Source organism: Lygodium microphyllum, chromosome 21 (genome assembly GCF_053477565.2).
Source record: "Lygodium microphyllum isolate KBCC chromosome 21, Lygodium_microphyllum_v1.1.10, whole genome shotgun sequence".
NCBI classification, from domain to species: domain Eukaryota; kingdom Viridiplantae; phylum Streptophyta; class Polypodiopsida; order Schizaeales; family Lygodiaceae; genus Lygodium; species Lygodium microphyllum.
This window is the reverse complement of record NC_141155.1, coordinates 89,535,948-89,560,922: the sequence shown is the minus strand read 5'-3', so window position 1 is coordinate 89,560,922 and position 24,975 is coordinate 89,535,948. Positions and strand designations below refer to the sequence as shown.

Sequence of the window (24,975 nt, the reverse complement as noted above, 5' to 3'; positions counted from 1 at the left end):
TAGTCTTACTCTCTCCAACATCAGCTCAGCATCCTCTACATAAAGGGCGGTATCATTTGTGTACTTTGAGTCTAGCAGCTTTGTCTCCTCCCTCACCAGAATTCGAAGGCCACATAGCCCACTCACACGTGAGCAGAGGAAGTAGATCATCGCCTCTTCAAAGAGTAAGAACAGATACAGGGCAAAAGGATAGCCTTGCCAGACAGATCTCTCCAGCGGAAACTCCTCCCCCCTCCTGCCACCTATGAGAACCCTGCTAGTGGCTGATCTGTAAAGTGTAGAAACCCCACAGATCCATGCTTGGGGGAAGCCCAACCTTGCCATAGTGCCCTCCACGAAGTCCCAATCAACCCTGTCATAGGCCTTCTTGAAATCCAAGAGAAATACAACTAAATCCCTGACCACTGTGCTGAGCCCACTTGGTCGCCTTGAAGAAAGTGAAGACATTGTCTAGGATGCTCCTATCCTGGGAAAAAACTGTCTGTGTGTCATGAATGATGTCTCGAAGCACGGGGCAAAGTCGACTATCGATCATCTTGGCCAGTGCCTTATAGGCCACTGACAACAAGGTGATCGGTCTCCACTAGGACAGCTCCAACCGGTCTTCCCCTTTGGGGAGGAGACTAACAAGACCTGCCGATAAACTCCCTAGCATCTTTCCTGAATTGAAAATCTCCTGAAAGGCCAGAAGTAGGGGGTCCTTCACCACCTCCCATTAGGTAGTGAAGAATGCCTTAGATAGACCATCCTCATCCAGGAATTTCCGCCCATCCTGTGTATGGAAGGCCTCCGCTAATTCCTTCCCTGTGAAGGGGCCTAGGAGGGAGCATTCCATCTCCTATGTGACGAGGGATGGAATGCAGTCCCAGACCTGCTGTCTACCACGCTGTATTTTGGCTGAGATTGCTTCCTGCCGAAAAAACTGCCTGTAGTAATTCGAGGGAATCTCCATCACCTCATTTGGGCTAGAGCGAATCCTCCCATACTGATCATGGAGGTTGCAAATTTGATCTCCTGAGGTGTGGGGCTGATGCACCTGAAAAAATTCCCTGTACATTGTGTCCCCCTTCCGCACCCAAAAGGCTGCTAAGATACGGAAGGAAAACTCCGAGCGCCTATCCTCAAGACCGGTGAGGGCTGCCGGTGCGAGCAGCTGCGTGAGTAGTTGCTAGGTCTCGCCCAAGTTCTCTCTCCTCCTCCCAACTCTGCTACCTGGCTTGTAGGGTTTCCTCCTGGCAAATCCTGCTCGACTCGACTAAGACCTCTGCAACCTCCTCTGCTATCTGGTCCCTCTTGTCCCACTCCCTAGTCTAGAGCTGCTCAATCTGCCTCCTCACCTCCTCCCTCTTGTAGATCGAGTTAGGGATCTGATAGGATCGCGTGCCAATGGCTGAAATGGGAGAATCAAGTGTGAGGACAACCGAGCAGTGATCACATAGGGTGGTACCAACCAATTTCCCTACCTGGCCTCCTCGAGAGCACCCCCACTCTCCCACATAGAACCGGTCCAGCCGTTCCAACAGAGCTCCGTCCAATGGCTTGTATCCCCAAGAGAAGTCCAGCGACCTCTCCATCTTGTGAAAAGCTAGGTCTCGCCAAACATCGCGTGCTCCTACCACAAGGAAAAAAAATTCCCATGCCTCCTGCTCCTCCCCAGCCATACCTTGGTAATCTCTGCCTCTGCCCTGCTGGTCCTCTAAGGCTTCCAGGTTGTTGAAGTCTCCTCCCATAATCCAAGAGCCCACCTCTGGAAGTCCTGCTACAATCTCTATCCAAAATTTGTTGCGTGCCCTAACCCTCATAGGAGCATAGACATTGAGGACTCCAAGGCATGAGTACCCTAAGTCCAATCTGATCCATAGGACCCTCCATGCCACAATTGTCTCGTGATCTCACACATAGGTGGTAAGGCTTGGGTCTATAGAGGTGCATACGCCTCCACTCTTGCCGTGGGCACTGATGGAGTACTCCCACCAAGTGTGTGAGCTGCATGGAAGTACCTTCCCTACCCGATAGGCCTAGGTGGGGGTGAGCTTGTGCTCCTGAAGAAGTAATATGTCAATTTGTCCGGCAAGGGCAAGCTGGAGCTCCTGCCGAAGAATCAATTTCCTAGAACCAGGTGGCCCATTGTAGTGGAGGTTGTTCACATTTCAAGATGGTAGGTGTAAACTCATGGGGAAGCTTGTGATTGACCAAACAGGCATCTCTTCGGTGTGGAAGCTGTTGATCAAGAAGAAGAGCTATAGGGCATGCAAATGCGCTTTGCTGCAGGCTTGGAGGATGAACTCCATTCCCCCATGGTGGCTCTCGGGCGGACCATGGGAGTAATAGATGCTCTAGGTGGTACCACCAAGGCGTCTATTAGCCAGGCTAAGAGGCATGACTCTATGCACTAGTAGAAGTGGGCAACTCATGCAAGGGCCCACTTGATCACATCCATCGGTGAGTTCCATTGGGTAGGGGCTCGAAAAATGATGCTCACATGTGGGACCTTGGCTCCCAACCCACCAATTAATGTTCATCATACATCCTCGCCATTGCTGGGAGAATAGTGCTAGCCCTCCTTCACCCATCCACTAGGAGATGTGGTCCGCAACCTCGCCCCTCACTTGCTCCTCTATCTATGTCGTCGTCTGGTCTCCAAAATGAGAGGTTTAAAAGAAGAAAGCATAGTTTGGTCCATCCAGTGGTGCTAGTAAATCGACCTTGCCCGCTTCTTGACTGATGGACCACGAAGATGCCCACCTCCAAAGGTAGTGGAAACTCTCCCCGTTCCGCGACTCTCAAATAGGACCATGACCACTGTGGAAAAACTCATGTGGGAGCACCTGCGCGTGTTGAGGGAATGTGCAACGGGCAACTAGGCCAGATGAGCTAGTGGCTGTGTGGGGAGGGGGGTGTAGGCTACTGGTGAGGAGAAGATATGGGCGTGTGAGGCTCGTCACCCCCAGTGGGAAGGGGGGGGGGATGGGTGGGGGGCGAGTCCCATGTACTGGGTGAGAATCAGGGGGGACTGATCCGCGGGGTAGATGGTGGGGAAGAGGAAGATTAAGGGATGGTGGGGTGATGGGAAGTATGAGGCGGGTGTGATGGGGGGCAGGTGGCCCTAAAAGGGGGGGCTGTGGGATAGGGTTGGGGGGCAATCCATAAGGAGGGGGTGGGTATGGGGGCTAGTGGATCTCGGGTGGCATAACCCGTGATGCCTCATTGGGTGATGGGGGTGGAGACCTGTGATCCTGTAGGGTGGGACGAGCTTGGAGGTGTTGCAAGGTGCTCTGCTGAGGGGGGTTCACCTGCCCTCCTGTGCTCTACTGTTGTAGTTGTGTCTTAGGGTTTGTTGCCTGAGGCCCCTTTTACCGTCCCTCTATCATTGTTGGACCTGTGTGAAACCGTCAGCATCCACCTGCTGGTCTGCCAGCTGAGCTGCCTTGGCTCTGAACCGCGTGCAATCCGTTGCCTGATGCCCAAAGTTGTGGCATCGCAAGCACTAACCAGGCTGCCCTATCACAATAACCTGCTGCATGGAGTGCCTGTCTACCTCAATCTCAAGAAACTTAGGTATGTTCTTTGTATCTTTCCCAACTACCCGTACCATCGGGACTCCTGTAGTTGTCACTACATCTGCGAAGGAGGCAGAAAGAATTGTGTGGAAGAGCTGTCCAAAGTCCTCCACTCATCACTGACCGATACTCTACCGCCAATCTGGGGAATAGGAGGGTGACCAGGTGTATAAGAAACCTGTTGTGGAGCGCGAATTCCTCCACTATGAAGCCACTATACCAGGGAACCATGTAGATGACCCCTTTCGTAGAGGCATAAGGTGAGGTATCCACTAGCTCATAGGCTGCATCTGCGGAGGTGAGTCGAACCATGAAGATCCCTTGACCCATGAGAACTGCCTCCACAATCTGCGATGTGCCAATGCGTAGCGTGGAGTGAAGCCAATCCCGAAGTTGGGCCCTAGATGGAGAGTGTCCTACGACCTGACCAAAGATTACTGTTTATTTTAGTTCCAGCTTTGTGGCACGAACGGCTAAGACTTGTTCCTTGGAAAGGATGACGTGCAAGGTGTTTGATTGGAAGGCACTCACAAAATGCACCGGAGTCTGACCAGAGGTTTCCATTGTGCGTCCCTCCTGCGGACTACAGAGCTAGCTGCTGTGCTACCGGGGGGGGATGTTACTGCAGATGGAGGGAGCAACAATAAGAGGGATCAATTACTTTGGCTGGCAAAATTTACAGGCGTTGGTGGCGAAGCAAGCGAGGTAGCAGATGTCAAAATGGAAGGAGGGGACATCTATCACAGGTGACAGTTGCTCACTACATGTTGGCAATAGTCAACGAGAGGGAGGTCGAGAGGCAGCTTGGAGGCGAAGAGAGGTCGAGTGACAGAGGAACCGTGGCGAGGAGGGGGGCGGACGTGTGGTTGCTTGGCGAGAAGGGGGGGAATGCAGCGCATCACGAGGGGAGCAAGGCATCAAGGGGGGACGTAGCACGTCATGGGGGGGCTAGGGCGTCAAGGGGGATATATATCTATATATATGCTATCCTCTCTTTTTCTCATAACGAGTATTTATAGTATATCAAGTGATTACAAGAGTACAAAAAGCTAGATGACTAAAACAATACAAAAGTCATAGTAAAGAAGCATCTGAAATTGTCGTATGCAAAGGAACCAAGTCCTCCTTGGAAAGAAGATTAGTGTGTTGAATAGGATTTAGTGCCAATGTATAATCCCTTTCACCTGAGCAAGGTGTCTTTGCACTCCAGACAATATAAAAAATGAAACACAATCTTCATATGTGATTGTGCCAAAGTGGGTTATTTGGGCCAACCAAAGACCTCATCAAAGGGACACAACAATGTACCAACCACAACCCTCCAAATATAAAAAAAGGGTCTAGATTCTCTACGGCAAGGGGCACAAGAGAAAACAATGCGAGAAGACTCCACAGTGGTGAGACAAAAAAAAGGAGTTGCCAGTGTAAATTCGGCATTTCGGAAGTGCCATGGCAAGAGAGCCCACCGAGCATGACAAGCCAAAGGAAAACTTCACATTTGTATGGAGTCACCAACCCTACATGGCAGTCATTTTCCATCGATCATGAGTTTTATGCAAGCCCCGAATAGTATTGTCCTTGCTGACCACTTGATTAGCTGAAGCCTTTTCCAAAAGGAGTCAATCAGCAAGGTCCTAGTCTTGCCATGGATGATCAAAAACAAGGGCAGGGAAGGCCTCTCTAGGCTGCAATGCCATCATGTCTATAGCATCGAGGGATCCAAAAAAGCCTCCTAGCGGTTTGAAAAGACATCAAACCCCTGTGGCTCACCCTCCTGGCATCAAAAACAGAAGATAAGACGAGTTGCTCCATATGATTAAATTTAGGATGATCCTCTTGCTTTCCATCCCACAAAATCAACTTGAACACCGCCAACAATTCAATCTAAAAAGAGTTAGCAACCAAGCGATCCTCCACAGGATGGCACTTGGCCTTTTGAAGAATCAACTTCCACGAGCAGACTAGCTGAGTCACTAGTAAGGAGGAATATGAGGAAAAGGGAGCATCAACATTAAGAACATGCTCTAAATGGTTGTAGTACCATGAACCACACCCCGCTCTTCCAAAAAGAATAGGTAAACAAAGACCCACGGGTGTTGATAGGGCACATGGTACGAAAGAGAGACCATCAAAGAGCAACCATGTGAGTGTGCACATCTAGAATGGCCCCACCACCCATACTTTTAGGTGTGCAAGCATGGTTCTAAGAGATCCACGAGATATCAACATGCAAAGTATACTTTTTCCACAGCATAAAGTGAATGTTTTCAATAAGAACCTTCAAGGTGGATGCAATCCAAGGCAAAGAGTGGCAGAAAATAAGTGAACACAGGGAGCATAATGGACTATGCTACTTTAAGGCAGATGTGGAAAGGCCATGCTTGCAATTAGTAAAGAAACTTAGCCTCCAATATTTGAGAAGTCCACTGTAACAATGGCTTGGGCTGAACATCAACACTCAAGGGGGAGCCCAAATGCCTCACAACATTGCCACAAGGAATCACCATACCGTGCCATTGTAAAGACTACAAATCCCATTCAATACAGCTAATGAGGAAGGATTTGGCTGCATTGATATTAAGGCTAGAGGCCTATCCAAAGAGATTCCATACGTCCAATGGCTTGTGGAGGTTACCTTCTGCTTTAAGAATCACGAGAGTGTCATCTGTTAATGATTGGCCCACAAAATATTCGCCGAAGGGAAGAGAAATACCAGTTAGCTGTCCTATATCCACCCAATGAGATAGCATAGAGAGGACTAGATCGGTCGCTAGGGCAAATAACAAGGGGCTCAAAGGGCAGCCCTATTTGAAGGAATACACAAGAGTGAATGGCTCAGTGAACCCCCCATTCAACATGACCTACGAAGAGGCATCAGTGTTGACCATGTGTATCAAACAACCAAAACTCATAACATGCATAAGGTCTGCTATAAAAGACCAATCCAAGTAATCAAAAGCGTTTTCAAGATCCAATTGAACCAACACTACTTCTTGCTTAGAGTGCTTTGCATAGTCAATAGCCATCATCTGAACATTCAGGACATCGTGCAAGATATTCTTGCCCTTGATATCCATACTAATTATGGTGCACAAGGCTAGGGAGGAGCTTATGGAGGCCGTTAGCCATGAATTTAGAGAAGATTTTATACATAGGCCCCATCAAAGAAATGGATCACCAATGTTCCAAGATCGAGGGCAACGACACTTTTGGAATCAGCTTAGTGACTCCCACCTTCCATGAGGTAGGCATAATCCTAGTCTCCCAAGCTTGCTAAAACATGGCCGTCAAGGGTTTCGCCAAACTACCGGGATAGGCTTCAAAAAATTCATTAGTCAAGCCATCCCATCATGGACTTTTTTTCTTAGGCAAATGCAACAAAACATCCATGACCTCTTCCTCATGAATATCTCTGTCCAAATCATCATGCATATTTGGCGGCACTTGGTCCTTGACCAAGGCATAGAAAGCCAAGCACACTTGGGTAATCTACTAAGTAGAAGGAGACGAGCAGCCAAGAAGGTCGAGTAAGTACTCTTTAAACATATGCACAATTGACTGCAAATCCATAACCATCTATTCTTGTGCATGTTGAAGTTCAAATCATATTCTCTTAAGCAAGAGAGCCATGCAAGCCTGGAGAAATTTATGTGAATGACGTGAAGCATCTTGTAAATTCTCAATTGAGCTTTGCAACTTGGCTTGCTAGTACAATCTCAACTGGAACTGCTGAATGAGATTTTTCAACCTTGTAGCTAATGGTAGTAGAAATTGATTTCTGGAATCAAGTAGTAAAGAGTGGACCAAGGCCTCAGCAGCTTGGCGAAGCTACCTGCAGTCCAAGCGAGACCATGTGGCAGAATATTGTGCTGGCTGAAAAGTAAAAACTGAATCTGACGAGCAAAGCCACGACCAAATTGTGCTTCAGAACAGGCATTTCAAATTATGCCATGCACGGTTCTTAGGTGCATCCATTATCGAGTTCTCGGAGATAGACTGTGAATGATTAACACATATTGAAATCTCCCATTACCACTCTTAGTCCACCAAGAAACAAACAAGCCTCTAGATAGACCCACAAATCCCGTCTAGATGAAGAATCAATAGATGCATAGAGGCCCACCAGCCATAGAACCTTCCCTTCACATAGAATTTGAATAACCAAAGAGTGGCCATTGACAATGGGTGAATATGTTGAGTATAATCATCATGATCTCCCACAATGGATGCCCATGTGGACATGCAAAAGGTGCTGCAGTCCTCTGCTTTTTATGAGGATGGAGCCATTCTCTTTTTGCAGGCCTAATTCCAGTGCTTTCTTGAATTTGGCAGTGGATGACATCCATCTTGCAGGACGATTCTGTAGAAGAGAGAATTACAGGTTCCCAAGGATTCTATGAGGTCATGCTGAGATTGGGGAAGAACAAGGAAGATCTTTTGGGCAGGTTAACCCCATTCATACTACCCATTTCAAAAACCCTTAGCAACTATGTATATTGAGTGGCACTTGCTTGAAGATTCACCTTTTCAAAACAATAACAACAATTGATGGTTAATCATTGTAAAAGTCAAGGTTGTTCCGCCATATCCAAGAACCTTGTGTTTTATGCTCGCAATGTTGGGCTACTTTAGGTCACTCTGCATATTTCTAAGCACCCACTATCATTTGGGTTATCACTCATTTGCACATGACCTCTTTTATCTCCCTCCTCACTCCAGTCCCCTTGTTTCAACTATGGCCTACATATGTGCAAGGTCTGATCATGCTTCAGCCTCCTCCATCTATCTAAGTTCTTCATTGGTTTTCTTTGAATTCTCATAAAGGATCTTCTTCTACCTCTACTTTTTGACTAACTATGGTGGTGAGGACAACAAAGCCTCATTTATCTCTGCTTGCACCAACTGCGGATGTTCTTAAACTCCCTACATTCTACATGTTCATTAGCTGGATGGCACCAACTGTGCATTATGGAAGGCAAAGGACAAGTTCATTCTTGACACCTACAATGGAGATCTAGAGGATTAGGCTGATTGACAGGACAAGGCCAATGCATCAGTCCATGTGAAGGAGTTACCTACTATTGCACAAGTGTTGACCAAGCTGAAACTCTCTATGGGGTTTGTACTTTCTTTCATCAGCTACAATTGGAGATGCAGCTTTCACAGATCTCTACCACCAAATTTGCTACCATGAGGAATCACATCCACAAGATGGAGCTATTTCAGTTATAGCTGGCTTCCTATGACAAGTAGTGGCTTCTTGGGACTTGATAGTCACATTCCTTGATTATATAGGCACGTTTAGACATTAGTAGTTGTGAGATGGTCTATGTGGACTTGACCAATGCTTTGCTCCTCTCTTGAAGGCGTCTCTCTCTCAAGTGCAATCTCCTTTTTTCTGTGTATCCTTCCTTGTTAAGTGTCCTTGGCCTTTTTGCTAGTGCCCTTATCCTTGGATGATTAATTCGCTTTAGATCTTGCTTTCATTGGCTGTGCTTCCCTTGGACTTGTGACTTCTAAGCTTGGATGTAGTGGTGATTGATATCTTACAGCCCTACGTTTATTTGTGTTTGACTCTTATCAATTGGTCTTCAACATGCAACCAAGTGTGTAATTTTATGTTCCTCCCCAACACCCCCACTGCTACGCCCCGCCACCCCCCCCCCCCCCCCCCCCCCGCCACCCCCCCCCTCCAAGTCTCCACATATAGAGACATTTGGTGGATTAGGGACAATCACCTTCATTGCATATTCCAGTGGAGGAGGAAAGGAGAAACAAAAGGGTAAGAAAGAAAAGGAGGAAAAGGAGCAAGAAAAAGAAGCACCTATCTTCCAAGAAGTGATGTCATTGCAAGAGAGGCAACCATACAAAGGATAAAGTATCCCCACTTACATCCCACAAAGGACGGGAAGGCTTCCAATATAAATATGAAGGATTCTTCTTCCATGGCACAAGCTAGAGGCCATGGAGGACAATAAATGCAAAATGCATAAGTGATCAATGGCTATGTTATATTGGAGGGCAGCGTTGCCTATGTATATATAACGTTGGAGGTCCATGGCACAAGCTAGAGGCCATGGAGGACAATGAATGCAAAATGTATAAGTGATCAATGGCTATGTTATATTGGAGGGCAGCGTTGCCTATGTATATATAACGTTGGAGGTCAAGTAGTCGTAGACACACATGGGTGGTTTGCCTTGACTCACCAAACACAATCCCGACTGACCCATCAGTCACTGCCCACGTATATAACATATGATAGTCCAAGAAAAATTCCATGAATAGTCCTTATACCGTCAGGCCAAAGGCTCCCACCCTTGACCCTTGCCTATCCCTTTGGGACCCCCCAATCAAGGCCAGCCCTAGACCACATGGAGTAGGTGCATTTGATAACTTCTCACCCAGTTTATACTACTATCTTCATTAACTCTTTCCTACTAACGCTCCATCAATTGACCTTGAGAGAACATAAAATGACACACTTGGTTGCACGTGAAGACCAATTGATAAGAGTCAAGCACAAATAAACAGGGCTGTAAGATATCAAGCACCACTACATCCAAGCTTAGAAGTCACAAGTCCAAGGGAAGCACAGCCAATGAAAGCAAGATCTAAAGCAAATTAATCATCCAAGGATAAGGGCACCAGCAAAAAGGCCAAGGATACTTAACAAGGATACACAAAAAAAAGGAGATTGCAGATGCCTTGAAGAGGGGAGCGAAGCATCGGTCAAGTCCACATAGACCATCTCACAACTACCAATGTCTAAACAGGAAGTGCTGATAATTGTCAATGCCTAGTGCCCATCATGACTTATCCTCATTTGGGTGCCTACTAGATTTGGCAGTTGGGAAATAGGTGCCTAGATGAGAATGGGCCTTTAAGTGACCTTCAACAGGATGACAACTCTACAATGCCAAATCTCAGTGTGAGCGCCATTCCTCTATCACTACACTAGCAAGGTCTCACATCGATCTTTACCAGCCCCAATGTTCTAATTGAGCGTGAGGCCTCTCTAAACTCGTTTACATGATATTGGGGTATATAACATCACAGCCTTTGCACTAGTTACATCCTCAAATTTGGCGGTTCTATGGCATGCTCAATATCGCCACTTGCACTATGAGGCCTTTTGACATGGGGTGCACCTTATGAAATCTCGTCTCACATAGCATAGGAGGTAGGTAGGATACATAACCTTTCTCAGCCAAAGCGTCTAATCAAGCTACTACTGCTCTTTGGCCAGTACACATGGATTTCTATGGCCCCATGTGGATTCCATTGTTGTTAAGGCTATTTACCCCATATTGATTGTGGATGATTGCTTTGGAAATGTATGGCCACTACAGTATACATCTCCAATTGCTCTCCTACATCAGCTGTTACAGGTATTGCTCATTATGATGATTTCTTTGGAAAGAGTGATTAGTTGCCCACTTCCAAGTTTTAGACTACAATGTCATTTTCACAGAAATGAATGGGAAGCTGGAGTCTTAGGTTCCAGCATCAGATCTTCATTGAATACATCTAGACTACATGTGGATATCAGATTTATGATCCTTCCATTAGAAAGTTGGCAGGATACAGGCGATCGGTCTCCTCGAAAGTGGTCCTCCTACTTCAGCTAGTAGTCCTAAAACTTTTATACATAATTAATATGTCTACACCTTTCAAAAGGAAATAGCTGCATTTGTGGATCCAGGCAGTGCCTTGAACTACAATCATATCATGTTCTGTCACATCGAGACCTCTGCATATGTTGTTATTGATATTCCTATCATACAGTTGGCTATCTAACACATTTTTATGGATAACTGGTCACCCAGTCCCTTTTCTCGCACAGGACCATTGCCAAATGAGATTGTAGTTCCCTGTGCCCATAGGGCTTCCACTTCCCTCCATGTCCAACAGACATACCTCATAAAGCTGCAAGCCAGGAGTGCAGCTCTGTTCTAATCATTTTAACTAATCAAGAAGTAATTTCACAGTTAAAAAATATTTCTCAATCTTCTAACATCAGACACAATCTTCACAATAACTTTTTTGAATCGGATTTAGATTATTGTACCAGCAATAGAAGCCACATTGTACCAGAACGGGACTCATGCTGATTCATACAATTTGCTTTTCTCATACCTATAAGTGAGTAAACGTATTTCTCATATTGACTTACTTTCTCCTTCTCCAAAACCGGCTCACTTTGTCCCTTTGACCTTTGTTCAGCTGTCACATGCTGCAATGCTTCCATCTCAGATCGCAGGGCAACTGCATTCAGCATACTGTCATTTATTAGGGGGAAAGGGCATATAACTGCATACATCAAAGTGAGTACAGCACATGTTCAAGTCGTTAATGTCAAAACTCTTACTAACTACTTTTTGAGTCCTTTCGTTTTGATTCCTCAATTCGACCAAGCTCTCTTGCAACCAAAGATTTTCAGCTTCAAGAGTTGAGGTATGGATCAGTTTTTTCTGCAAATTTCATCAGTGCAGAAGATATGTGATAGAATTAACAATACACCATCTCTTTTGATAAAAATGTAAGTGTAGGATAAATTAGCACAGCTGGATCATCGACATGAACACTATGGATAGCCAGAATATTTTATTGAAAGTATTTGGAGACACAAAGGCAAAATTAATCTCATCCAAGAACCCTTCCTGACAATCTCCCACACTAGCCTGTAGCCTCCTCCCTCCCTCTCTCCCAAGTTGTAGGCTGCCACCACCCCTATCCTGCCTCTCTTCCTAAAATAACAACAACCGTGCCTATAAAGATGCAACTCCACACTTCATCCAAACATGGTGGCATCCTCTACTTCCTCCGCTCACGTGTGAGTAGGCTATGTGGCCTTCAACTTCCGGTGAGGGAGGAGACCAAGCTACTGGACTAAGAGTATGCAGATGATACCGCTCTTTTTAGAGGATGATGAGCTGATGTTGGAGAGAGTGAGACTAGCTCTGGAGGTATTTTACACTGCAGCTGGAGTGAAAATCAACTAGCGAAACTAGGTTGGTTTTCTTACAGATGCGAACTCTAGCACGGAGTGGGGTATCCACTTGGGGTTCAGATGGGTGAGCAGGGGAAAGACTGTCCAATATCTAGGGTTCCACGTGGAACTCAACAGTCTACAACACTGTACTCTGGCGGAGACTGCCAGGTACTAAAAACGCTGTCTGTAGAGGTCCGTGGCAATCTCCATCACCTCATCTGGGCGAGAGCGAATGCTCCTGTACTGATCATGGAGGCTACGAATCTGATCTCCTGAGATGCGAGGCTGATGCACCTAAAAAAAATCCCTGCACATTTTGTCCCCCTTCTGCGCCCAAAAGGTTGTTGAGGTACGGAAGGAGAACTCAGAGTGCCTAACCGGCGAGGGCCCGTACGCGCACCTCCTCAGTGTGGAGAGTGGGATCCCCTGGTGCCTCCTAGAGTAGTCTCTGAGTGGCTGCTAGGTCTCCCTAGAGTGCTCTCTCCTCCCAACTCTACTGCCTGGCTTGTAGGGCTACCTCCTCGCATATCCTACTCGACTCGGCAAAGACCTCTACAACCTCCTCTACGATCGCGTCCCCCTTGGCCCACTCCCTAGTCCACAGCTGCTTAATCTACCTCCTCACCTCCTCCCTCCTATAGATCAGGTCAGGGATCCGACAGGATCGCATGTCAAGGGTTGATGCAGGAGCATCAAGTGCGAGGAGGACTGGGTAGTGATCAGACAAAGTGGTGCCAACCAATTGCCCTACTTGGCCTCCTCGAGAGCACCCCCACTCTCCCACATAGAACCGATCCAACCGCTCCACACGAGCCGCCCACACGAGCCGCCTGTATCTCCAAGAGAAGTCCAGCAACCTCTCCCTCCTGTGAAAAGCTGGGTCCAACCAAGCATCACCTGCTCCTACTGCGAGGAGAAAGACCTCTCATGCCTCCTCCTCCTCCCCTACCATACCTTGGTAATCTCTGCCTCTACTTTGTTGCTGGTCCTCTTAGGCCTCCAGGTTGTTGAAGTGTCCTCCAACAATCCAAGAGTCCACCTTTGGAAGTCCTGCTGCACTCTCCATCGAGAACTTGTTGTAGGCCCTAACCTCAGTAGGAGCATATACATTGAGGACTCCAAGGCATGAGTCCCCTAAATCTAGTCTGATCCATAGGACCCTCCCTGCCACAATCGTCCTGTGGTCTCGTACACAGGCAGTAAGGCTCGGGCCAATAGAGGTGCATACTCGTCCACTACTGTCGTGGCCGGCGATGGAGTAATCCTAGTAGGTGTGTGAGCTGCTTGGAAGTACCTTCTCTACTCAATGTTCCTGGGAGGGGATGAGCTTGTGCTCCTGAAGAAGTAAGATGTTGATCCCGTCCGGCAAGGGCAAGCTGCAGCTCTTGTTGAACAATCAATTTTCTAGAACCATATGCCCCACTGTAGTGGAGGTTGTTCACGTTTCACGATGGTAGGTATAGACTCATGGGGAAACCTGTGACTAACTGAACAAGCATTTGTTCCATGTGGAAGTTGTTGATAAAGAAGAAGAGCTATGGGGCATGCGAATGCGCTTGGCTGTAGGCCTGAAGGGTGAACTCCATTCCCCCATGGTGGCTCTCAGGCGAACCATGGGGGTAATAGATGCTCTAGGTGGTACCACCAGGGCGTCTATTAGCCTAGGCTGAGAGGCGTGACTCTGTACACTGGTAGAAGTGGGCAGTCTGTGCGAGGGGCTACTCGATCATATCCATTGGTGTGAGCTCCATTGGGTAGGAGCTCAAAAAAATAATGCTTACATGTGGGACCTTGGCTCCAGCCCACCAGTTAATGTCCATCATGCACCCTCGCCATTGCTGGGAGAAGAGTGCTAGCCCTCCTTCACCCATCCACTGGGAGATGTGGTTTTCAACCTGGCCCCTCACTTTCTCCTCTATCTGTGTCATCTTCGAGTCTCCTAAATGAGAGGTTTGAAAGAAGAAAGCATAGTTTGGTCCATTCGATGATGCTAGTAAATGGACCTTTCCGCTCCTTGACTTGCGGACCATGAAGATCCCCACCTCCAGAGATAGTGGAAACTCTGTGCGCTCCACAACTCTCAAATAGGACCACGGACCACTACGGAAAAACTCCTGTGGGAGCAACTACGCCCGTCGAGGGAAAGTGTGACAAGGATTGGGCCAGAAGAGCTAGTGGCTGTTGGGGGGGGGGGGGGGGGGGGGGGGAGAAGATATGGGCATGTGAGGCTTGTCACCCCTTGTGCAAAGGTGGGGAATAGGGGGGGGGGGGGGGGGGGGGGGTTCACATGTACTGGGTGAGGATCAGGGGGGACTAATCGGTGGGCAAGATGGTGGGGAAGAGGAAGAGAGGGATGGTGGGGTGATTGGAAGTATGAGGCGGGTGTGAGGGGGGGTGAGTGGCCCCGAATGCGAGGAGTTGTGGGATAGGGTCGGGGACCAATCCATGAGGAGGAGGTGGGTATGGGGGATCTCGGGTGGGGTGGGTTGTGACACCTTAGTGGGTGGTGGAGGTGGAGGCCTGTGATCGTGTTGGGTGGGATGAGGGGGGCTGCTCTGAGGTGCTCTGACGGGGGCCCATCGCCCACCCTCCTGCTCTCTGCTGCCACGGCTGTCTAACGAGCTGACTAAGGACCCCCTACCATCTCCCTCTCTATCGTCATTGGACCTGTGTAGAACCATCAACATCCACCTGCGCGTCTGCCGACTGAGCCGCCTTGGCTCCAAAACGCATGCAATCTGTTGCCTGATGCCCAAAGTTGTGGCATCACAGGCACTGACCAGGCTGCGCTGTCACAATAACCTGCTCCCTGAAAGAGTGTCTGCCTGCCTCAATCTCAAGAAACTTAGGTATGTTCTTTGTATGTTTCACAGCCACCTGTACCTTCGGGACTCTTGCGGCTGTCACTACATCCGCGAAGGAGGGAGAAAGAACTATGCCCAAAATCCATCCAAAGTCCTCCATTAATTCATGATACTCTACCGAGTCCGGGGAATAGAAGGGTGACCGGGTGTCTAGGAAACGTGTTGTGGAGCATGAATTCCTTCACTATGAAGCCAGTATACCAGGGAACCATATAGATGACCTCCCTTCGTGGAGGCATAAGGTGAGCTATCCACTAGCTCACGGGCTGTATCCGCGGAGGTGAATCGAACCATGAAGATCCCCTGATCCATGAGAATTGCCTTTGCAATCTACATTGTACCAATGCGTAGCGTGGAGTGAAGCCAATCCCAAAGCTAGGAGCCCTAGATGGAGAGTGTCCTACGACCTGTCCAAAGAATGTTGTTTCTTTCAGTTCTAGCTTTGTGGCAGGGACAAATAAAAGCTGTCCCTCAAAAAGGATGACGCGAAAGGTGTTTGACTAGGAGGCACTCGCAGAATGCATCGGTGTCTGACTAGAGGTTTCCATTGCGCGTCACTATTGAGGATCTACTGAGCTAGCTGCTGTGATACCGGGGGGAATGTTGTTGTGAATGGAGGGAGCAACAGGGATCGATTACTTTGGGCTGGCACTATTTACAGGCGTTGGTGGTGGAGTAGGCGGGGTAGCAGATGCCGGAATAGAGGAATGGAGGCGACGTCTATCACAGGTTGGCAGCGGGTCACTGGAGACTGGCGACGGCTCACAACAGTCTAGATAACTGTTCTTTCTTTCTTCTGTGGTTTGTGTGCATGGTACCTTGGCGCAGTCATTGAGAGAGAGGTCAAGAGGCAACTTGGAGAGGAGGGGTCGAATGTCAGGGGGAACAATGGCGAGGAGGGAGAGGACGTGCAGTTGCCTGGCGAAAAGGGGGCACGCAGAGCTCCACGAGGGCAGGGTGAGAGTAGCAGGAGGCAGCGCGGGGGTGCGACAGCGTCAGCAGCAGCGACGGAGGACATACGCAACCGTTTTCTCTTTGGCCTGTCTTCAATTCCTACCCACCATCGGTTTGTTGAGAATTGTGAGAAGCTTACTAGTACAAGAGGACTAGTTTGAATTGACCTATGGTATTACGTTTGTTGTGTAAATAACAGCATCGGGTAGCTAAGCTGGAACATTGGTTTCAGAAAAAAAAAAAGTGTGCACATACCTATATACATCGTGCGAAAGCCAGCAGAAGTATAAAGAAGAGCTGTGATTCACAATTCTAGGAAGAATAAGTCTGGCTGGCCCGCTGTTACATTCCTAATTATATTGAGGATCGGTCCAAAACTAATGACTCTATCTCAATCAGATATAGTTTCACAACATGATTGTTGAAACTATCTTAGAGCCTAAAACAGATTCTTTGGTTTCACATTTTCCTCTAACCTAAAGTCCATCTCAAGAGTTAAATGGGTCAATGTAAAAAACATCCACATTTTCTTCTCAGAATTACCTCCAAGTTTATGCACTTCTGTTGCAGAAGGTCATGTTCCAGTCTCCACTTTGAAGCTTCGTTGCTTGCATTCTGCTCACAAAGATGACAGAAGTGATCCATAATTTACAACAGATTGTAGCTTTCAATATTGTTTAATCATATGTGGCTATATTTATATCACCCTATGTGCCGGAGACTGGCTTTCTGAACAACAGACATAGGCACATTGAAGTCATTCAATCCTCACACCTTTAAATGTTTTTCATGGAAGTAGAGGCAATCTGAGCATCGATCTTCGAATTTCAGCAATCGTTTCATCCAGCTATCCTCAATACTTTCCATATTTTGCACAATAAGTTGCATCTAGAGAAGAAGCAGACAACCAATTTTTCAGTTGTGCAGCAAAAGGTAATTCAACAACAGGTTAAGATGTGATGTACCCCTTGTACTCTCCTCACATGTGCCAAACATGAAACATCACATATATATTTAGATGCTGTATTGAAGCAAAAAGAACATTAAAATTGTATACAATATTGGAAAAAAAACGATGTGATATGTATTGATAAAATACATAAAACAAGAGATTTGACTGAATATGAACATGTGAAAATGGACTTGTCTATCTAACATTCCAGTATTTGTCAACGAAATTCTGGGGGCCAAAGACAGATCTGGGAGTGTGTTTGCTCTTGGTGGGTGCACCCAACAATCCTATTCGAGTACTATGTGAGTTCAGCAGCAAGAGTGGTTTTTTCATTAAGGTAGGCTCACAGGACCACATTAACAGCAGGACTTTCTTCGACCAAGAAAACTAATTATTCTATTGAAAAGGAGACTCCCACCATCACGACGCAACACTGCCCCCCTGTCTCAACTGTCGACTGCGCCAGTTCCCCCCTCCCCCTGCCTGCCTGCCTGCCCACATCCTCCTCGCACCAGCAGTGTTTCCCCTCCCACACAGCCAGCAGCTCATCTGCCCCTGCCGCCTGTCACACCTTCCCGAGATAGGCATAGTTGTTGCCACAGGAGTTTTTCTGCAGTGGCCCATGGTGCTACCTGAGAGTTGCGGAGCGTGGAGAGTTCCCACTACCTCTAGAGGTGGGGATCTTCGTGGTTCGTAAGTCAAGCAGGGGCAAGGTCCATCTACTAGCACCACCGGATAGGACGACAACAAAGATTGAGGAGTTGAAGAGCCAGGTGGCGGACCACATCTCCCAATGGATGGGAGGACGAGCACTGTTTTGCACAACAGTGAACTAGTTGCATGATGGAGATTAACTAATGGGCTGGTGCCGAGGTCCACACTTGAGTATTATCTTTCAAGCCCCCCCCCCCCTGCTGTGGAGAGCTCCAAGCGATGTGATCGAGTGGCCCGTGCCACAAGCGGCCAGTTTCTACCAATGTACAAAGTCACGACTCTTAGTATGGCGGATAGATGCATTGATAGTACCACCAGGAGCATCTATCACCCCTATGGTCTGGCCGAGGGCCACCATGGGGGATTGGAGTTTGCCATCAAGACCTGCAGCAAAGAATACTTGCATCCCCCATAGTTTTCCGTCCTCATTAGTAGCATCCACACCGAACAGATGCCTGCTCGGTCAGTTGCAGGTTTCCCCATGAGTTTACACCTTGCATCCTAGAATGTGAATGGTCTCCACTACAATGGGGCACGTGGTTCCAGGAAGTTGATTGTTCGGAAGGAGCTGCAGCATGCCCTTGCCGGAGAGATCGGCATCTTACTTCTACAGGAGCACAAGCTCACTCCCACTCAGGCCTAGCGGGTAGAAAAGGTACTCCCGCACAGCTTGCACACCTACTGGGAGCACGCCATAGGTGCCCACGGCAGGAGTGGAGGTGTATGCACCTCTATTGGCCCGAGTCTCACCGCCTGTGTATGAGACCCGGGGACGATAGTGGCAGGGAGGGTTCTATGGATCAGATTGGATATTGGGGAATCACGACTTGGAGTCCTCAATGTCTATGCCCATACGGAGGTTAGGGCACACAGCATGTTCTGAGTGGAGATCGCAGATGGACTACCAGAGGTGGATTCCTGGATTGTTGGAGAAGACTTCAACAACCTAGAGGCTTTGGAGGACTAGCAGGGCAGAGCCAAAAACTACCAGGGCATGGTTGGGGAGGAGTAGGAGGCACGGGAGGTCTTTTTACTAGTAGTAGGAGCACCTGATGCTTGGAGAGACCATGCCTTCCACAGGAGGGAGAGGTCGCTGGACTTCTCTTGGGGCTACACGCGGCTAGGTGGAGTCATATTGGAGCGTTTTGACAAGTTTTATGTGGGAGAGTGGGGAGGCTCTCGTGAAGGCCAAATTGGGCAGTTGGTAGGCATCACGTTGTCCGATCATTGCCCGGTTCTCCTAACACTAGATCCCAGAGCATTTGCCCTAGACACACGATCCTATTGGATCCCTGACTTGATCTATAGGAGGGAGGAGGTGACGAGACAGATAGAGCAGGTTTGGACCAAGGACTGGGGCAGGAGGGACCGGATCATAGAGGAGCTTGCAGAGGTCCTAGCCGAGTCGAGCAGACTTTGCCAAGAGGCAACCATACAAGCTAGGCAACAAAGCTAGGAGGAGGAGAGAGCACCTTGGTAGGACCTTGCAGCCACAGAGAGATTATTTCAGGAGGCACCACGGGATCCCACCCTCCACGCACAGGAGGTGCATCCGCGAACTGCTATTGCTGGCCTAGAGGATAGGCGCTCAGAGTTCTCTTTCCGCACCTCAACAGCTTTCTCAACGTGGAATAGAGACACGATGTGCAAGGAGTTTTTCCAGGTGCACCAGCCTCGTAGCTCAGTTGAGCAGATAAAGAGCCTTTGAGATCAGTATGGGAGGAATCGTTCTAGCCCAAACAAGGTCATGGAGATTGCCACCGACTACTACAATCACCTGCTCCAGTAGGAGACAGCTTCAACTAGAGGGCAGCGATGAAGATAGCAGGTCTGGGCTCATATCCCGCCCCTCGTCTCAGAGGAGATCGGATGCTCCCTCCTAACCCCCTTCGTAGAGAAGGAACTAGAGGAGGCTTTTCATACAGAGGACGGGCAGAAATTCCCAAGAGAGGATGGCCTCTCTAAGGCCTTCTTCACTACCTCCTGGGAAGTGGTGAAGGACCCCCTATTGATGGCCTTATAGGAGATCTTCACTTCAGGACAGATGCCAGGGAGTCTTTCAGGAAGCCTTATCAGTCTTCTCCCCAAAGGGGGAGACCGGTTGGAGCTTTCCCAATGGAGACCGATCACCTTATTATCAGTGGCCTATAAGGCACTGGCAAAGATAATTGGCAGGCGAATACGCTCCGCTCTTCTAGACATCATCCATGACACAGACAGGCTTTGTCCAGGATAGGAGCATCCTGGACAATGTATTCACCTTCTTTCAGGCGACAGAGTGGGCTCAACACAATGGGCAGAGACTAGCTGTACTACTCTTGGATTTTGAGAAAGCTTATGATAGGGTGGACTGGGACTTCCTAGAGGACACCATGGTGAGGTTGGGTTTCCCCTAGGCTTGGATTCACGGGATCTCTACAATTTACAGATCGGCCACCAGGAGGGTTCTCATGGGTGGTAGGCGTGGGTAGGAGTTTCGGTTAGAGAGATCGGTACGGCAGGGCTGCCCCCTGGACCCGTACCTGTTTCTACTCTTTGCAGAGACGATGTCCCACTTCCTCAGGTCACGTGTGAGCGGATTACGTGGCCTCCGACTTCCAATGAGAGAGGAGACTGAGGAGTTAGACTCAGAGTATGCAAATGATACATCACTCTACATAGAGAACGATGAGCTGATGCTGGAGAGATTGAGGCTGGTTGGTTTCTTCACAGACCTGGACTCTAACATGGAGTGGGGTGTCCACCTAGGATTTAGATGGGTGAGCAGAGGGCAGACTGTCCGGTAGCTAGGGTTCCAGGTGGGACTCGACATCACTCCCGCCCAGGAGTTTCTTCCAATCCTCGATTCTATTTGGAGGAAGCTGAGCTACTGGAGCATGGCTCATCACCTCTCACTAGCCGGCCGAGCCCTGGTGGTTAACCAGGTCCTCCTAAAACGGTTCCCTGCCCATCGCGTCACCACTGTTGCCCCCGCCCCGGCCTGTACCCTCGTGCCAACCTCTGCTTGGCGCCCGCCCCGCGGCCCTTGCTTGTAGCCCGCCTATACCCTTGTGCCAACCTCCGCTTGGCACCCACCCCACCCACTCCTGCCCGTAGCCTGCCTGCACACACCTTGCCTGCTCGTGGCTGCCTCGCCTACTCCTACGCTCGCCCTGCCCGCCGTTCCTGCTCCGCCTGCTCCTATCCTGCTCCCTCTCGCACGGCCTACTCTTGCTCCCTGCCGCCCGCCACGCCTCGCCTGCTCCTACCCACCCCGCCTGCTCCCGCCCACCCAAATCTTCTCCACCCCAGCTGCTCCTGCCCAGCCCCCTTGCGCTGCCAAACCCCCGCACTGCCCCTGCCTTACGCAATCCTGCCATCCCCCGCGCTGCCCATCCTACCATACCCACCCCCCACCCTGATGTCCCCTCCACCCCTAGCACATTGCCTCCGTCCACAGTGTCCAATACCCCCCTGCCAAAAACAGTAGCTCTCCCCCCCCCCCCCCCCCGCCATTGTTCCCCCCCACCCTCCAGTTGTTCCCTCTATCTACAGCAACTTCCCCCCCTCAGGTAGCACCGGGACGTGATTAGTAGTTTTCTCAGAAGGGACGCGCAATGGAAACCTTTGGTCAGACGCCGGCGCACCAGCAAGTGCCCCCCAGTCAAACACCTTGCGTGTCGTCGTCTCTGAGGAGCAGCTCTTAGCCGTCCGAGCTAAGAAGCTGGAGCCAAAGGAAACAACAATTTATGGTCAGGTAGTAGAACATTCCCTAGCCAGGGCCCAACTTTGGGACTGACTTCACTCCACGCTGCGCATAGCCACAGCGTAGATCATGGAGGCGTTCCTAATGGGCCAAGGGATTTTCATAGTCAGGCTCAACTCAGGAGACGCAACTCGCAAGTTGCCTCCCAGTTCACCATATGCGTCCACGAACGGGGTCATATACATCGTCCCTTGGTACAGTGGCTTTACTATGGAGGCATTTGCACTCCACAATAAGTTTCTTCGGCACCCAGTCACCCTTCTTTTCCCCGGCCTGGCGATAGAGTATCGCCAATTGGTGGACGACTTTAGACGGCTCTTCGGCACTATCCTTTCCGCGTCCTTCGCGGATGCAATGACTGCTGCAGGAGTCCCAAAGGTATGGATGGCAGTGAAAGAGGTCGAGAATATCCCATAGTTCCTAGAGATTGAGGCGGGCGGGCACTCCTTTAGGCAGCAGGTCATTGTGACGGGGCAGCCAGGGCAGTGCGTGAGCTGCCACGACTTTGGGCATTAGGCAGCAGGTTGCACGTGTTTCGGAGCCAAGGTGGCTCCGCTGAGAGACCCATAGGTGGACGCTGATGGCTTCGCACGGGTCCAGAGACGACAGAGACAGAGATGGCAGGGGGGCATAGCCAGCGTTTCAGACCCAGCATCAGCAGCAAGGAGCACGTGAGCGAGCAACGCCCCCCTCGACAGAGCACTCCACAGCCCCCTGCCTGCCCCACCCGGCAGGACCGCAGCCCCCCACATCCACCACCCACGGCACAGACTACCTCTCCTCAGTCTCCGCAGCCCCCATACCCACCTCCCACCACATGCCATGCCCCCCCCCCCCCCCCCCACTAACCCTAGCCCATAGTCCCCCATTTCCAAGGCCACTAGCCCCCCCCCAACACCCACCATGTACCTCCGTCCATCCCACCATCCCTCGATCATCCTTCCCCCAACCACCCCCCGCACCGAGCACCCCCCCTGATCCGCACGTGGTTAAGGTGATTCCCCCCAAACCCTCCCCCCTCCTCCCATAGGAGGTTATGAGCCACACACGCCTACATCCTCCTTGCACCAGCCGTCCTCCCCCTCCCATACAACCACCAGCTCATCCACCCCTACTGCCCGTCACACGTTCTTGAGACAAGCACACCTATTCCCACAGGAGTTCTTCCGCAATGGCCCATGGTCCTACTTGAGAGTTGCAGAGCGCAAAGAGTTTCCACTACCTCTAGAGGTGGGGATCTTCGTGGTTCGTAAGTCAAGGAGGGGCAATGTCCATCTACTAGCACCACTGGATGGACCAAACTACGCCTTTTTTCTTCAGTCCTCTCACTTAGGGGAGTGGACAATGACAGATAGAGAAAGAGTTGAAGAGTCAACTAGCGGACCACACCTTCTAGTGGATGGGAGAAGAAGGACTAGCACTATTTACACAGCAGTGGCGTGGGTGCATGATGGGTATTAACTGGTGGGCCGGTGCCGAGGTCCCTCACCTCAGCATTATCTTTCGAGCCCCTCCACAGTGGAGAGCTCCTAGGGATGTGATCGAGTGGCCCCTGGCACACACGGCCCGTTTCTACCAATGCACAGAGTACCAACTCTTAGCATGGCTGATAGATGCATTGATAGTACCACCTGGAACATCTATCACCCTATGGTCCAGCCGAGGGCCACCATGGGGGATTGGAGCTCGCCATCCAAACCAGCGGCAAAGCATACTTGCATGCCTCATAGCTTCTCCTCTTCATCAGCAACCTCCACACCGAACAGATGCCTGTTCGGTCAGTCACAGGTTTCCCCATGAGCTTACACCTTGCTTGGAATGTGAATAGCCTCCACTACAATGGGGCACGTGGTTCTAGGAAATTGATCGTTCGGCAAGAGGTGCTTCTTGCCCTTGCCAGACGGATAGACATCTTACTTCTACAGGAGCATAAGCTCACCCCCACCCAAGCCCAGTGCGTAGGGAAGGTACTCCCAGGCAGCTCGCACACTTAGTGGGAGCACGCCATAGGTGCCCACAGGAGTGGAGCCGTATGCACCTCTATTGGTCCGAGTCTTACCGCTTGTGTATGAGACCACAGGACGATAGTGGCAGGAAGAGCACTATGGATCAGATTGGATATTGGGGACTCGTGCCTTGGAGTCCTTAATATCTATGCCACTACAGAGGTTAGGGCACGCAACAGGTTCTAGGTGGAGATCACGGAAGGACTCCCACAGGTGGACTCCTAGATTATTGGAGGAGACTTCAAATACCTAGAGGCTTTGGAGGACCAGCATGGCAGAGGGAGAAACTACCAGGGCATGGCCAGGGAGGAGCAGGAGGCATGCGAGGTCTTTCTACTGGCAATAGGAGCACGCGATGCCTAGAGAGACCCTGCCTTCCACACGAGGGAGAGGTCGCTTGACTTCTCTTGGGGATATAGGTGGCTAGGTGGAGTCTTGTTGGAGCAGTTGGACAGGTTTTATGTGGGAGAGTAAGGAGGTTCTCGGGGAGGCCAGATTGGGCACTTGGCGGGCAGCACGTTGTCCGATCATTGCCCGGTTCTCCTGACACTAGATCTCCCACCATCTGCCCTAGACTCATGATCTTGTCGGATCCCTAACTCAATCTACAGGAGGGAGGAGATGACGACACAAATAAAGCAGATTTGGACCAGAGAGGGGGGTAGGAGGAACCAGATCGCAGAGGAAGTTGTAGAGGTCCTAGCTGAGTCGAGCAGAATCTGCCAAGAGGCAGCCATACGTTGGGAGGCCGGCCCGGCTCGTACCATCAGGACATGGCGGGAGGTGTATAGGATGGTGAAAGAGGAGGTGCTGCAGCGAGTATCAAGTTGCCAAAGAGGAGTGGAGTTAAGGCGAAGGGAAATAGATGCAGCAATATCTCTGGAGTGGCTTGCTCCTGCGAGACGAGTGCCAATAGAGCCCAGGGAGGTATGGGCCACTAGGTTTTAACTAGCACGCATCCCCCTATAGGTGATAGAAAGAGTGGCTGGTGCTCCACTTGGGACCTTTTTCACAGTGCAGGAGGGGGGGCGTCTGAGTCTTGAGAGAGGGCAGTAGGATGAGGGGATAGCTATCCTTTCATAGAAGAGGATCCGGGTGATTGGCCTCACCGAGAAGACATGGCGGCTAGACCCTTTGGTCTTTTGGCAGGAGCTCAGGGAGTAGCATCTCTAGATCTAGGAAGAA

The 24,975-nt window shown here is 49.8% G+C and overlaps 1 protein-coding gene across 1 annotated transcript in view; it reads right to left on the bottom strand.

Moving 5' to 3' along the window:
- Positions 1 to 24,975, bottom strand: part of LOC148018260 (uncharacterized) — a 286,664-nt gene that overhangs the window by 135,235 nt on the left and 126,454 nt on the right. Inside the window, exons 12-15 of the mRNA XM_087661879.1 lie at positions 17,148 to 17,261; positions 16,917 to 16,988; positions 11,932 to 12,034; positions 11,737 to 11,828 (exon numbers count right to left, since the gene is read on the bottom strand). Of these exons, the coding sequence (XP_087518005.1) occupies positions 11,737 to 11,828; positions 11,932 to 12,034; positions 16,917 to 16,988; positions 17,148 to 17,261 (381 nt within the window). The remainder of the gene's footprint in view (positions 1 to 11,736; positions 11,829 to 11,931; positions 12,035 to 16,916; positions 16,989 to 17,147; positions 17,262 to 24,975) is intronic.